Source organism: Diceros bicornis, chromosome 9, assembly GCF_020826845.1.
Source record: "Diceros bicornis minor isolate mBicDic1 chromosome 9, mDicBic1.mat.cur, whole genome shotgun sequence".
NCBI classification, from domain to species: domain Eukaryota; kingdom Metazoa; phylum Chordata; class Mammalia; order Perissodactyla; family Rhinocerotidae; genus Diceros; species Diceros bicornis.
Genome location: NC_080748.1, coordinates 18,583,650 through 18,600,000, shown reverse-complemented (window position 1 = coordinate 18,600,000; position 16,351 = coordinate 18,583,650). Strand labels below are relative to the sequence as shown.

Below are 16,351 nucleotides of genomic sequence, written 5' to 3'. Positions count from 1 at the left end.
TGCTTAAGACATTTCTTCAATTTGTTCTCTGCTCTCCACCACTATTATTATAGTTTTCAAGTCCTTATTACTGTTTTAACAATGTTACTCTTTTGACTGAAGGAGTGATACATTTTTTCTACAGTAAGCATTGTAGAAAATTTTGAAAGATGCAGAAATGTAAAAAACATTAAATAATAACTCCCCAAATTCCTACCACTTGACTCTTGTCTTCTCTTCCTTGTACTATTGTAATAGGCTCCTATGCTAAAAATATATATCTTAGCTTTTCTTTTTCAGTTGGTTTTTCTTTTCTGTATAGAATCTTTATTTGCCCCTGCTTTTCTATTCCCGTTACAGCCTCACTGGGATCAGGTCCTTTAGGACACACACTCATGTCCCATAGAGTAGTCTCCAAACCAGTTTTCCTGCCTATAAACCTGGCCACAGATAAACCGCTTTGTGCCATAATGACTCCCCCGCTTACACATAAAATACACCCACAGTGTTTAACGTGCTTCTCTCAACAATCATGGTGTTCCTTCCTTCTATTCTGGTCTAGTGTCCTATTACCCATTGATACACTCAGCACTGAGCTTCGCTGCTCTCTTTTTTTGTGCTCTCTCATCTTGGGCCTCCCTTCATTCCTGTAAGGAGGGTGAGATGGGTGCCCTCCTGAGGGTGTGTGGTTAAGTCATGGCTTTAGAGTCAGACCATCTGCATTTGAATCCGGGCTCCACCTTTGCTAGCCAGGTGACCTTGAGCAAGCTGTCTAACTCTTTGTGCCTCAGTGTGCCCAGTGATAAGTGGTGTGTTCATACTTAGCTCATTAGGGTTGTGGTGAGGATTACAGGTAAAATAGCATGTGTTAGAATAGGATCTGTTATGTGGCAACCATTCAAATCACCTGTTCAGCCAATAACATCTCTCTTCTCATCCCCTCAGCCCATAGATATACAAGTCTCCCACAATCTAAAAATTTCTTGCCTTGATCTTGCTGAGCTCTTAAACCCAGAGCTCTTCCGTGATAAGAAATATCTGCATTTGTTGTCTTTACTTCCTCAACTTCCAATCATATTTCAACCCCCTGATTAGCAGTATCACACTATAATAATTTATTTATTTTATACCAAAGTCTCTAGAAGCCAGGGAGCTGTTGGAGTCCTCACTGCCTAACACAGCAGTTGCAAGTGCTCAATAAATATCACTGGAAGAATGAGGAAAGAGAGAATGAATGGATAAAGGAATGAATGAAAGCAATCTGGCATCACTACCCAACTGAAGCGGCCATTACAGGGCCACATGTGGCCTCCTAATTGTCAGGCCAGTGATCTCTTAGGAATCTTTATCCTCGTTGCTGTCGCTGGAGCATTGGATGCTGATGTTTGGATCTCTTCCAGCCACCTACTCACCACTCCTTGGTTTCCCTGGCTCCAGGTACCTGATTTCTCTCGGTTCCCTTCAATGGCTCCTCCATCTCTGGACACTCTTTAAATACTGGTGTTGCCTTAGATTGCATCTTGTCCAGCTGGGTGTGGTCTCCCTGAGCATTTTCTTTAATTCCCATAGCTGAAGCTGTCACATGCACCTCCCTCCCAAACTCCAGACCTCTGTGTCTAACTGCTTGCTGGAAATCTCCAACTGGTTGGCTCCCAGGAACGTCAAATTTAATGTGTGCACAACCAAATTAATTTCCTTCTTTACTATCTAATCCAAACTGGTTTCCCTTCTTATTTTACCTATTGTGGTGTATGGGAATTGGCCAAAATAGAAGTTTCAATGTCATTTCAGCGTTGTCGTTGACTCATATTCCCTTGGGCCCCACATCCAATCAGTTGCCAATTCTGCAGTCCAATCGATTGATTCTGTCTGCTGAGTACTCCTCATCGCATCTACTCCTCTCTGTCCCTAGTGCAGATGTGTACAGTTGAGTTATCCATCTGCTCTCCTGATCTACTATAATAGCTTCCTAAATGGTGTCTTGACTTCTGTCTCCTCATGTCCTAACTTCAGCCCTTTCTTCACACTGCAGCCAATGCGATCTTTCTGAAGCCCGGGTCTGATCATGCATAAAAACTTTGACTTTGTTGCCTACTGCAGTCTTACTCTAACTTGTTTGTCCATGGAACCATATTATTTTATTTTTTGAGAAAGATATATTAGTATCTCACAGGCTATCCATTTACAGTACTCTACAGTAGAGCATATTATTATTATTTTTTTATCTGAAATGCTGTCCTCTTTCTTTTCTGCTAATGAAAATCCTACCCCTGCTTCCAAGGCTGGCATGAATTCCGTTTCTTCTCCATTGATCGCTCAGTGGGAAGTGGGAAGTGATTTCTTTCTCCTCTGAATTAGGATTACCTGACCACTTATTTAGCAATGATCACTTATTGCCTTGTTGTAGAATCTTTTCATATACACATCTTGCTTTCTAAGCTCTTTGGAGACAAGCTCATGACTTAGGATTCTTTTCACTTTCCAGAGTGACTAATTCAGGTCTTGTAACCTAATACTGAGGATTCAGGAGGTTGTTTCAAATTTTTAGGTTTCATGGCTAATGCTGTATGTACTTGTTGCAATTTTGTTATTTGTTTTTCTGTTATTTCCTTAGGAGAAATGTTTAGCAATGAGAATGAACATTTTCCTGGCTCTAAATAGTTTGCCATGTTGCTTTCCAAAAAGGTTGTTATCAGTTTATAATTTCCCTAGTGGTATTTTCTATTTGTATTTTATATAGTTTTTATCCTTTGTCATGTATTTTCATACCTTGTATTTTTGTAAATTCTAATAAGCTTTGCACATTATATTAACCCATTGTTGTATTACAGGTCTTCAGTCTGTTTTCCTCTTTTAATTGTAGTTTCTCTACTTTTCAGTTATATCAGTTTTAAGTTTAAAAAAATTTAGGTCTCTCAATGTTTTCCTTTATATTATTTTTTTGTTGCTTTGAATTTGAGAAGTTGACATTTTCCACAGGCCTGACATACACATTCAAATTTTATTTTCTGTAAGCTTATTTTTGTGTACTATTATATTTTGAAAGACTTCCATGGAAGAATGATCCATCAGTGCCTTTGGGGAATCTTTTTTTTGCCTTTAACAGCACTATCAAAATCGTCTTCTTAAACCAGTGCCTTCTGGGTAGATTATGAACTGTTGCTGTGTACATGTGAGATAGACTCCTAAAATATAATATCCAGAAGGCACTTGATGATATTTTATTCTGTAAATAATATCTCTTGTGTAATTTAATTCAGTTCAATTTCAGAAATTTCAATATATATTTGAATATTTCCAAGCTTTTACTATAACTCACAATAGTAAATTTTAATTGCCAGGGTTTTCAATGAGGAAGTTTATACTCTGGAAAAATGAAATATATTACAGGTATCCTTCACTTAAGATACTTTTGAATATGCCACGTTTTGAACTTAAAGGAATCCTAGAAGAGGTAGCAACCAGCTTTAGTAATGTGAAGAATGGAGATTAGGTCATTTTCAGACTAAGGTCAAGTGATGTCACAGCTGGAATTTACAAGTCACAACTCTTAGCCAATGGAAAACCTCCAGCAGTAAGAGGAAACAGGGAAAACTTTTGGGATCTCCTAATATGGGATCTTGTGGAGGAATACCTTCCTAGCTGACTCACCACAAGCCTGGTCAACCAGGGAGCTGGTACCATATTACTGGAAGTTTTCGACGGTGACTTAGAATTTCTTTTAAGTGGAAATCCTCTAATTTCATAATGGGAGTCAATGGCCAAGTAGAATTAACTTTGGAGATTTTTTAGTAATAAACTTTGTTAGAGAAAATTTATTTCCATACTTTGAAGAATAATGGCAAATACAATAATTTAAAGATGTGTATATGATTTTTTTGAAAATAAAATAAAACGTGGACTTTTCAGTATCTTAAAAATAATCTAATATGATGATACAGAAATTATTCCATACTCCAAAGTCCCCAAAATACCTAAATCTTTCAGGGAAAAATTACCATATTCTGATATTTTAGGAGGTATTTGTTGGATGCAAACATAATTTCATGCTTCATTTTCTTACCTTTTTTTGATTGTTTTAACTGTCATTTTCTTTATCTCTCCCTTTGCTTAAGAGCAAATATTAGTTTTTTGGCTTTTGTAAATGCCACAGCAATTCAGACAGACGCTGCTTCTGTAGTTCTTGCTATTTGTTGGGGGTGTCTTGGACACCCAGAATATTAAATTTTGAGTTAAGGATCAATCTTAACACAAAAATTTTTGGCTTGAGTAAAGTGGAACAAAATTCACAGTATCATAACCAACCAGCAGGTCCTTATGCTCGGTAACTTCCATCCAGTTTCACCTCTAAATGGGTTTTTATTACCGTTTCCTTTAAACCGTCTCTGATCTTTGCCATCTGACTGTCCTTGTTACCTTCCCTTATAGAAAGTAACCCAACATTTTCAAAGCAAATTTTGGGCTAGTTTGCTCAAATACACCTTGGTTTAGATAACTTGATTTTTATTTCATTGTTGCAGTAGAAATTATACCAAAACTGTAGGATGGATTAGGGATGTAGGAAGTATGTTACAGTAATTATAAGTTTTACTTTGTCATGTTATTTTTGAATGGCCTTTAACACATGTACCTCATGTCAGGATTTGACTGCAACCTATTGCTGATTCTCTAATCAAGAATATAACATATCTCTTAACCCTCTGCCTCATTAAAGAAGAGATTAAACACTGGATATCCAGAGCTAATTGACCAAATCACTGTGTATTCTCCCCATTCAGAACAGTTAACATTTGTTAATTTACAATTATCAATGATATTAGCATGTTAATTGAAAAGCTGTTTTTTTATAAAATACAATCAACTTTAATTTAATTGAGTTAAGACAGGCTGCATCTCTACTGGTGGGGAGAAGTTCAGAATTATGATTAAAAAAAAGTAGTCAAAATATGGGGTCAAATAGATTTAGTGTAAATATAGTTGTACAATTAAATAGAAGCTTGTTAACGTAAGGAAGCCCATCTTGGCTTTTCCTGAATTCCTCAATAGTGTATTAGATTCTAAATGGCAGCACTACGTGGTGTGTGATCTTGGTTTTGGTGGCCAGCTCCTTCCTTTCCCTTTAAACTGTCACTCTCCCCTTAGCACACTATCACCTGGGGTCTCACACTCTTCTCCAAGATTTCATTCCAATCTTTGAATCTGATAAACCAGGCAGAGGAACCTCAAAGGAACAGCACAGGTTAAATACAGGTTTCTTTTCATTGTTGTTATTTGAAACAAACCGGTATCACCTTCTCAAAGTTGTCATGCTTGTAAAAATTTTCAGTGTGCTTTACCTAAGAAGATGTAAAAGAAAGAATGTTTATTTTCTCTTTCAACAAACCGATTCCATATTGTTATGTGAGTACTTTAAAATTCTTCCCTTTCTGGGGCCGGCCCAGTGGTGTAGTGGTTAAGTTCGTGTGCTCTGCTTCCCGTGGCTGGGGGTATGCGGGTTCAGATCCCAGGCATGGACCTACACACTGCTCATCAAGCCATGCTGTGGCAGCATCCCAGATACAAAATGGAGGAAGATGGGCAAAATTTTAGCTCAGGGCTAATCTTCTTCAGCAAAAAGAGGGAGACTGGCAACGGATGTTAGCTCAGGGCCAGTCTTCTTCACCAAAAAAAAAAATTTCTTCTCTTTCCAAATTATTTTTTTTCTAAAGTTAAAAAAATTTTCTTTGTTAAAGTGTAGACCACTCCATGTTTCTGTTTTGATTTTAATTGTTAGCTTAGTATATACGCTTACAAATAATCAGACAATTGTATATCTCCAGTGAGCACAGAATTCTGACAAAGACTGGTTTTGCCAGCTGAATTATGGCCTGTGTGCCTTGTTGGGGAGTGTTTGGGGCATCCTTACGTTGAGATGGATCCAAAGTGATGTCTACTGGTAGCTATGTCTTAGAAACAATTAACACCTGATCATGTAAGACCTGCTTTCTGATTTCTAGTAATTTTGTTTTTTAATTTTCCTTTCAGGCTAACTGCACAATCAGGGTAATGCAGCCTCAGATGATTGTTGCTTGTGTAGCAATTTTGCATTTGAGATCAGTTTGATCTCTACTGTCTAATTTGATCTTCACAAAAACCTGATGAGATAAAGTGGCCACTGGAATAGCCTTCATCTGATAGATGAATAAACCACCACCGAGAAGTCTGGGGGACTTGCCCAAGGTCACATGCTTGGAGAGGCCAGGTCTTGAGCCCAGACTCCCAATTCTGTCTCCCCACTATCACACTGGCACTGTCTCTCCGCAAAGCCTTCGAGAAACACCACTGGGGTGGTTGCAGCCCCCACGTGTATGTTTTTGATATCTACATAAATCTTGAGAAAAGCATAGTTGGGACCAGTCATAATCTGCTAGGTGAATAGAAAGGGGGTTTGCTAAACTTGTACTATTTGTACAATTTCTAGTGAGGCATAATGTATAAACAAATATTAGAGTATATTTTAAAAGCATTTGCAAAGTAAATGTTTGATAACAGGTATTACTGTGCTTTTCAATTTTAGAAACCGTGGTTCAGTTATTTTTATGTGAATACTTATTCTGTGGCCTTGGATGCTTGCACTATTTAAAAATAGGACAAGGACTTAAGTACAGGGAAATGGGCTGTGTTGGATTAGTTCTGGGTTGCTTTACCTGCAATTATGAGGGCTTTTAGCATTTCTACCTATTCCTGGTTACAAAGACTTACTAACACAGAAAAAAGCCATCATAAAATCTTTAATTTCAAAATGCTGTGACTTAACTTTATGAATATGTATTTAGGATCAGTCATTTTATAACTTGTTATTGCTTAGTACATGTGTTACTTTCTCTGTGTTTGATCTACATCTACTTAATAGTCTGGGTATTTTCATTAAATGATTCTCTAAGGAGTCATTTTTAATAAACATTTAATTACATTTATTTTCTTTTTTTTTGAGCTTTATTGGGGTATAATTGACAAATAAAATTGTAAGATATTTAAAATGTACCTTGTAATGATTTGATATATCTAGACATTGTGAAAGGATTCCTTCCAGCTAGTTAATTAACACATTCATCACCTGACATATTTATCTTTTTCTTTTTTGGTGAGAACATTTACGTTTTACTCTCTTAGCAAATTTCAATTATACTATACAGTGTTATCAACTACAGTCACCATGTTATACGTTAGATCCTCCAATCGTATTCATATTATATGATTATAGTTATTTTAGAGTCAGTTTATGAAGCTACAGTTTGTAAGTTGAGCACTCTCAAAACCTTTTATTTATAAACAAGTGTAAATTGCCTTCCTAGGGTGTGTGGGTCACTGTGCTTGGTCCTGTGTAGATGGGAGAAAAGGAAGTGTGGTTGTTTTGCTTGCTTTTGGAATTTTACTTGACTTTACAAAACATTTAGCAAACATTCCCATCAAACTTATAAATTATGTAACTATTTTAAGAACCTATTTTCTGATCCATTTTCAATTTTTAAATTATTTCAGGTGACAAGTATAGGTACCCCTGATTTTGAAGTTTTCTGCAAATATAAATATTCCTAACTCCCAAAGAATGCTTTCTATCTTGAATTCAACTTCATATCTTTCTGAGGTCTATTCATATATATCAATGTTTCTATCACCAATCTGAAGATGAAGCAAGGGAGAAATGATGATGTTTTTTCCCCCAGGATGCGAATCTGTTAATGACAGAACAAGATTAGAAGAATCTTTCTTTTGTGTTAATTATTAATCATGCTTCTGTTGTTTAAAAAGTCACAGCTAGCTCTTGCCTCTAAGTAGAAAAGGAAAAATCAAAGAATAGGAAAAAGGAAATGAGTTTACCTTGGTGTAAGTTTAAATATATTTCTCTCTTTCTCAGGAGAGAGTTATGTGTGTGGCTCCATAGAGCCCTTCAAGAAGCTGGAATACACCAAGAACGTGAACCCAAACTGGTCTGTGAACGTCAAGACCACCTCGGCTTCCCGGGCAGTGTCGTCACTGGCCGCTGCCAAAGGGAGCCCTTCGGAGGTGCGGGAGAATAAGGATTTCATTCGGCCCAAGCTGGTCACCATCATCAGAAGTGGGGTGAAGCCACGGAAGGCTGTCAGGATTCTGCTGAACAAGAAAACTGCTCATTCCTTTGAGCAGGTTCTCACTGATATAACCGATGCCATCAAGCTGGACTCGGGTGTGGTGAAACGCCTGTACACCCTGGATGGGAAACAGGTAAGAGAGATACCGTGGGATGGCCTTGACTTTACAGGCAAGAACCGGAGACTTGAAGGATGTGTGTGGCATGTGGTGGGGATCTGAAGCGTACATTTTACTGAAGTTGAGGGAGTTGGGTCATTGAGTCAACAAATACATAGCTGTTGGCCTCAAACCAGTCCAAGGGTAGAGTTAGACAGGATTAACCATAGGAATAAAGTAAAAATGCCTGTCTCTGAAGCTCAAATGGTTACTTAGAGATTTCTACTTTTTCAGTTATTAGTTCCTTAACATAATGGTGCTTTTTAGCCATCTGTTTTCAATTATGTCGTATAGTAATGTCTTATAGCCTTGAGCATGACTGAGATGTAGAGGTAAATTCTGGCCAGTAGGGCAAAACCTAATTCCTTTCTTTGGCCTAAATAATATTTTATAATTTTATGTCTCAGTAATGTTCACTAGTGAGATTTATTTAAATTTTATAGATCTTTAAGTACATATCTAAGGAATGAAATATTTCCATCTGGATGGCTTTAAGAAGCATATTTCTATAATGCTATACATCTTGTATTGGAAAAATAATTTCAGAATTAAAATGAAGGGGGATTTCTTTAGCTGTGGAATGTACATCTGTTGACGTGGATGAGTGGACATTTTAATGTGAGTTGCTCAGATGAACTTAAAGGAAGTCTTGTGTGGACTTTTGTAAAGGTTTGACAGAACCCTGATGGTGAGCTGAATAAGAAAACACTGACATATGTACAGTGGGATTTGCTAGTCATTCAGAGTTTACCAGTGTCTTTTTGTTTAAGATTGTAATTTTTAGCATGCTATCTTTGCTTGAAATTTCGTTTTTACTGTGGATCTGTCTAAATACTTTTTAATTATTACTTTGAGAGGTAATTTGAATGATTTGTACGTAGTGTACATATTAAACCTCAAAACTGGATTCGTAGATTAAAAAGTTGATCTTATTAAGTAGAAGACTCATTCAAAGACTCATATGAAGGCTGACACATTCAAATTTTATGAATTAAAAAAGGATCAAGCACTAGAAATAGTGTTAGTCATGAAGGGAGTCCTCCCCTAGGAATCCATTCAAATGCTCTAAATTATAAAAGGCGTTAGGAAAGAAGGATTATCTGCCAGTTGTTCATTTATATTCACCAATCTTCTGCTTGGTTTGTAAAACTTCTCCTAAGCGTCATGTAGATAAGGATTCTGAGGGATGAAATTCCCAGTCTTCCAGATCTAAGAGGGTGTAGCCTGAATGTCACCAATATATCAATGATCAAAAAGTCCACTGCTGACCTGTGAATTATAGCAACAGTAAGAATGCAAAGTTTGCATTTAAACATTTAAGCCCTTCACTGGGTTCTAGCTGTAGTGAGTTACTCAACCATCTTGTAGTTCTGCATTTTCATGTATTGAGTTTTCTCAAGATACAGGTTTACCTGTTTCCTAAAAAAGTGGAATTTAAAACAAAAAAAATACATATTGATAAATCTTCTCTTCCTACCTCATTTTAGAATTTTAGGGGTTCCAAATTGCTACACACTGAATTTAGAAATCAGGGTTAACTTCTTTAGCTAAATTCTGCCATCACCTGATCATTTGTTTATTCCGAGAATGAAGTCCTAGAATAGGTACCCTGATGTTCTCAGTAGTTTTCTTCTTGTAGGAATTTATCTAGTGTCTATATTTTATAGTGACTGTTTTTGCTGTGGTTTATATGTAAATAATCCAGTGTAATGGAAAAGAATCCAAGGTTTAATGTCAAAAGACCAAGATTCAAATCTTGGCTCAATGACAGATTATTGGTGTTTTTAGCAAATCACTTAACTGAGCCTCATTGTACTTTACTCATTAATAAAACAAGGATAAAATGATCACCTCTGTTTCATAGCGTGTTTGTGGGATCAACTGTAATAATACGTGTGAAAGCAGTTTTGAACTATAATAACGATCATAGGTTTATGGAGCATTATTCTAAATGCTTTGCATGTATTAGCATGTTTAATCCTCATAACAGCTGGATTATTATCCCCATTTAACAGATGAGGATACTAAGGCACAGAACTTATTCAAAAAACATGTCCAAAACCACACAGATGTAAATGGCAGAGTTGGGATATAATCCAGTCTCTCTCCAGATCTTGTGCTCAGAAAACCACTGTACCCCGGCAGACTGTGTTAAAACACCAAAGAGATGTAAATGTACTGAGAAGGAAGTTTCAAGTGAGTAATTTGTCCAGGGAATATCATCTGAAAGTTTTCTGCTGTGTATTTTTTCCTGCTGTCATTCTGCTGACTGTTGTATTCAACAGCTTTTTGTGGAGCATTCAGTTTGCTGTTGTGGCGTTTCCTCTCTTGTGGCATGTTCTCCCCAGAGCAGGAGTGGTGAAAAGCTGCACGGGAATTGTATGATAAAGTGAAAAGAATATAAAGACTTTTTGCTAGGGTTCCTAGTAGGAACAAAGATGCTTCCTCATGGACCCCAGAAGTCTTTAGAATTGCTTCTGTTTAAAAGAGAAATCTGCCTCCATGCATGGTTTGTTAGAGTAGAATTCTTTGACAGCCTTGGCAGAGACTAAGGCTTGATAAGCCTCTGAGAATAAACCACTTTCCTCCAAGTCTTCCTGTGGCATGATGCTCTGCCATAGTAGGGTGGCACCCCCTGCCGCCACCATCTTATCCTGCCTGCTGTGACATTGGGCTCCACATATTGTCAGCAGGACATCACCCTGAAGGTCACTTGTCCCACCTGTTTGTTTTTTTTTTTTTTTTAATAGAGTAACTGAGCCCTGTAGCAACTCAAAAAATGATATGGGAAATCCAATGCCCAATAAAGCTTTTAAAGGTAATTTTTTTAAATTTTTTTTGTATTGAGGAAATAGAGATGTTTAAAAAATTAATGGCTTGAGTGCTTTGGATAAATGAGTAGAGAGCAAGATATGCAAGCAGGGATGCCTTTTCAGATTGCCTTCAGGCAGCCTGCAGATATATCTGTGGGATGGAAACTGGTGCCTCTGGGGTTTCTATCACCGGAACAGTGAGAGCCCGTGCCTGCTGCTCCATATATTACCCAGAGATGGGCACTGGAGGGCATGGACCACATGCCACCCTCACTTGTTCTGCCTGCCACTCGGCCTCCTGCTCATTGGCCTCTTCGGTTTGCTTTAAGCCCTAACCTACGAGTTCTTTATACAGTGATTTTTTTGTGTGTGTGAGGAAGATTGGCCCTGAGCTAACATCTGTGTCAATCTTCCTCTATTTTGTATGTGGGACACCACCACAGCATGGCTTGATCAGCACTGTGTAGGTCTGCACCCAGCATCTGAACCCATGAACCCTGGGCCACCGAAATGGAGTGTTCGAACTTAACCACTATGCCACCGGGCCAGCCCCCTATACAGTGCTTTTTTGAGGTGTTTAAGCTAAGATAAGGAAATCAGCATATTGGAAATGCTGCACTGTATTGAAGATATTTTGCAGGAAGCTGCAAATTCCCCAGATGACCTTTGAGGCTCGTTTGTGAGCAAACCCTTTCTAATTATTTTAACTCCGTTGTTTATTGAGGGGCATTGAAGCTTTGGTTAAAGGTTGCTGCAACCTTGGCTGCCCCCTCCTCCCACCTTTCAGGGGGCCTCTGCTCACCACGTGATAAGGCACTTTTTCAGGCGTGGCTGGGGAGGTCAAAGAAACACTTGCTGTGTCTTAATTTCAGTGATGCATTATTTATCTGGGCCCTGATTAAGGGTCCCCAAGGAAGGAAAGAGGGCATTTTCCAGCAGAAGGTGAAAGTCACGTCCCCTTTCTCCACATCCCAGGGGAGGCCTTGCAGGGTGTGGGAGTCTTTTCCTCCTTCCCTAGTCCAGGCTCTGGATGTGGGATTTTCTGGGGGTTAGTCACCCTGCCAGGCAGCTACTCCCACAGGTCATTTGGAGTGTGACTATTTTTTAAGTGATTAAAATAAGCCCAAAAGGTACAAGATTTGCTGCAAAGATAGACTTGCATATCTTCTGACTCCCTTTTTAGAACAGCTAATCTGGTTGTCTTGAGCTGCTAAGTCTTTTAAACCTGTGATTACTGAGTCCTTGCTTAGAAACTAAACAACAGCCAGCAAGTCTTAGAACAGCTAAAGCCTAAGCAGGCAATTTATACTGTCTTTACAGATAAGGCCAGATAAGGCCCTTCCCAATAATCCTCCTTGCCCACTGAAATATAGTGATGATAAACTAGATTGCTCTTTAAGTGGAAAATATATTACATCCCCATCTTATCTACTCTTCCATTGAAGATCTATACAAAATAGCGTACTTTAGGAGCAGAGGAGAAACTCACTCAAGGAGGTTCTATTTTTAGCTTGTAGACATTTCACATAGGTCATGCACTTTGCAAAATCTGCCACTACTAGCACGCTTCCGAATATGGAAAACACTAGGGATGACTCAGCTAAAGTAAAGGTAACTCATGAACTGGTTTAGATGGTAAACTGTGAGAAGAGGCAGCATAGCTGCTGTCTTGATCCATTCGGACTGCTGTAACAAAATACCACAGACTGGTGGCTTATAAACAACAGAGATTTATTTCTCCCAGTTCTGGAGGCTGGAAGTCCAATATCAAGGTGCCAGCAGATTTGGCAGGTGAGAGACCGCTTTCTGGTTCACAGACAGCGCCTTTTGGCAGACTCCTCACATGGCAGAAGGGGCTAGGGAGCTCTTGGTTCTCTCTCGTAAGAGCATCAATTCCATTCATGAGGGCTTCGCCCACATGACCTAATCACCTCCCAAAGGCCCCACCTCCTAATACAATCATCTTGGGGATTAGGTTTCAACATATGAATTTTGAGGGGACACAAACATTCAGACCGTAGCAGCTGCTGTGTAAAGGAAATCTCAGTAGCTGTCAATAAATTAATCAGTTACTGTGTCTTCTCTGTATCTTTTGATCATTGAATCCCCTTTCCTATTATAAACGTAAAGCTCAAAAAATGCTTGTAAATGAGTCATAATAATTATAGCCATTTTTTTATGTAGTTAGTATATGAGTTTATTGGAATTCAGGAAATGGTAATATGATCAATAGGAATCTATCAATCAGATATCACGAAATGGTCTTTGGTTTTTTCCTTTTGGTTTTTAATACCTAATTCTAATCTGAAGGAAAAATAATTTGGTTCCCCCTTGAGTTTAGAGAGCTTAGAATATTTCTTCCCCTTACGAATTAAAAAAGTGGTACGCGTTACTACCACATCTGACCTTGGCTATAGCAATTAATGACCATAGAAAATGTGAAAAGCAGAGGTTTCCAAATGAAAAGGGAGGGAGGAATTTAGGTTGTGATAGGATTTGGTTGGACTGGAAAAGGAGATTTTCTGTAGCTGTTGGTAATAATGGCTTTTTTCCTTTTTTTTTTTTTTTTTTGGTTTAATAAAACTTCTGTGACAGCTCTTTTTAAAGCATATTAAATCCTTCATTCTTGGTATACAGATATTTTACTATTATGATTTGTAACTATCTATATTGTGAAAGTGAGTGTAATACCGTTCAGTTTTGTTTGCAATGGATATAGGAAAAAAATGATAGAAATAATTTAGCTTATACTTTAAAATGTCAAATTAAAATTTCCTACAAAAGCTCAAAGCACATGTTAAACTATCCTCATGATTTGCTAGAGCTCTGTCTGAATTGATGGAAAATCTTAGCTGTTTTCAAAGAAAAAGGAGCTTAAGAATAATTATGATACTTCACTTAGGACATTGAAGTGTCCAGAATAGAATGTGCTATTTTAGGTTACATACCTTTGGTTTATATTCAGGATTTATAAGCTATACCTGTCCCTATGTAGATATTAATTCCCCCAAATTGGGAAGAGTGAAGTCTCTTTCTTCCAGTCTACACTCCTCTGACAATGTAATTAATTATGGGTGCCTGCAGTGATGTATATTTTAAGGCTTAGATTAGTCTCAGCAAAAGTCAGTTTTCTGTAAATTGAATTCTAATTTGCAGTAAAATGAATTCTAAGTTCCCCTAGTGTCCCACTATGGAACTGAAGATGTGTTCCCTGAAGCCCTCCCTCCAGTCTGCTGAGGGGCCTTTTACAAGACTAGGCTTTGGGATCATTTCCTGGTGATGACTTCTGCTTTTGTGAAGGCTGAGAGCCCTGATTTAGCCCTTGAGCCTCCTCTGCCCAGAGGGAGCATGTTGGAGTGATGGAAAGAACTTCGACTTTAAAGTCAGCTGGGCCTGTGCTCAGGTTTCAGTCTGAAAAATCTAGCTTGATTTAGTTTCTCACTCAGGCCTGAAAAATTTAGTTCCCCACTTAACTGATACAGTTTAAAAACCCTGTATATTAAATTTACTCGTAATGAGGAAATTTGCTTTGGTATGCTGTAATTTAAGCATAGATGTATGCAGTAACATAATATAGAGGAAAAACACCAGTCTTCATAGACTAGTTTCAAACACATAGTTTTAAGACTGATAGACTTGGGTTCAAGTCTGTCCTCTACCCCTGGACACAGAGGAATCCATTCTCCCATTGGGAAGAGTTAATTCTCTGATACTTCTCAGATTTCTCATCTGTATAATGGGAATATTAATAATGCCTGCTTTATAAGTTGTCATGAGGATTAAATGAAACAATCTACGAGACAAACTTAGCACTGTGGTAGCACTCAATTGTTGGTAGTTGCTATACCTGAAAAGCTGAGGGTAAATTATTTTTGAAAAATAAATCACATTTTAGATGTGTTGAGGGAACTCACTATTTAAAATTATCCTTTAATAATTACTAATCATATCTACCTTTCTAAATGTATTTTCACATGAAAATGCTTCATGGTATTATGAAAAGAGCATGGAATTTGAAATGAGATGCTTATGAGATCAAATCCTGACTTTATCATTAGCTGTGTGGCCTTTGGCAAGTCAATTAAATTCTGAACCTCAGTTTCCTCTTTAAAATGGCAATAATATTGCATACCTCATAATATTGGTAGGATAATTAATTGAGAAAAGATGATACCTCATAATATTGGTAGGATAATTAATTGAGAAAAGATGTATATAAAGGCCCCAGCTTGACATGTCCTCTGTAAATATTAGTCCTTCTCCCTTCTGCTTGCATAGTCCAGGCTTTCTCAAAAGTACAGAACACTTATAGTTGTACTGTCATGTGGCACATAACAACATTTCAGTCAACGATGACTGCATATATGACTGTGGTCCCATAAGATTAGTACAATATAGCCTAGGTGTGTAGTAGGCTATATCGTCTAGGTTTGTGTAAGTACACTCTATGATGTTTGCACAACGATGAAATCACCTTACAATGCATTTCTCAGAAGTATCCCCGTCGTTAAGTGATGCATGACTGCCTAAAATTGTCTATGTAGAATCGGTCATTTTGCATTGTTTCCATTGCCTGTACTATAATTAAACTACTAATGACTGTATTTTTATCATTCCATTTATTGTCAGTCAGTTGTGAATGTAATGTAGATATTATTTTCTTCACTTGCTTAAGGGTATCTTATTGGCAACCCATTACACCAATATAGTAATATTAACATTATTATAATTATTATTGGTTGAACACCTTCTTTGTGTTTAGTGCTATGGACTGGTCCCTATGTGTATACTCATCTCAATGAATCATCACCACAGCTCTGCAAAGCAAGAATCTCCTCATTCAAATGCAACCTGCTTCATTTACTGTCCATTGTAGATAGCCCCTCAATTCTTAATTTTGCTGGCCTGTTGACAGTTTGATGTGCCTGTCTCACCCTTTGGAATTTATAGGATGAGGCTAGGGAAGGTCTCCTATTGGCCTCTGACTCTCTAGGGCCTGATCTGGTAAATCCTTGTTCAATAAATGATTGAATGACTAAATGAGTGGACGATGGACCAGTTTGCCATGGGCTATACCTTTGGCATTAGCACACTGCTTTCGGTGTTTTGCAGAGTACAGGTCATGGCCATTTAGGAGCTGATCTGTCACCCTGGGCTGTGGCTGTGTCTAGCTATCAATGATGGTGGTGCTTTCTGTCAGTGGAACCACAGACAGTAAGGTGCTTGTTTTCTAGTTCAGGCTCCTGCTTCATGAAAGACTCTAGGATAATTAGAAAAAAAAACTCGTCTGC

At 37.9% G+C, this 16,351-nt stretch overlaps 1 protein-coding gene across 5 annotated transcripts in view; it reads left to right on the top strand.

The window, feature by feature from the left end:
• Positions 1–16,351, top strand: part of DCLK1 (doublecortin like kinase 1) — a 358,368-nt gene that overhangs the window by 37,514 nt on the left and 304,503 nt on the right. For all 5 annotated transcript variants that reach the window (XM_058548007.1, XM_058548006.1, XM_058548008.1 and 2 more), the window contains exon 3: positions 7,877–8,223. In XM_058548007.1, the coding sequence (XP_058403990.1) occupies positions 7,877–8,223 (347 nt within the window). The remainder of the gene's footprint in view (positions 1–7,876; positions 8,224–16,351) is intronic.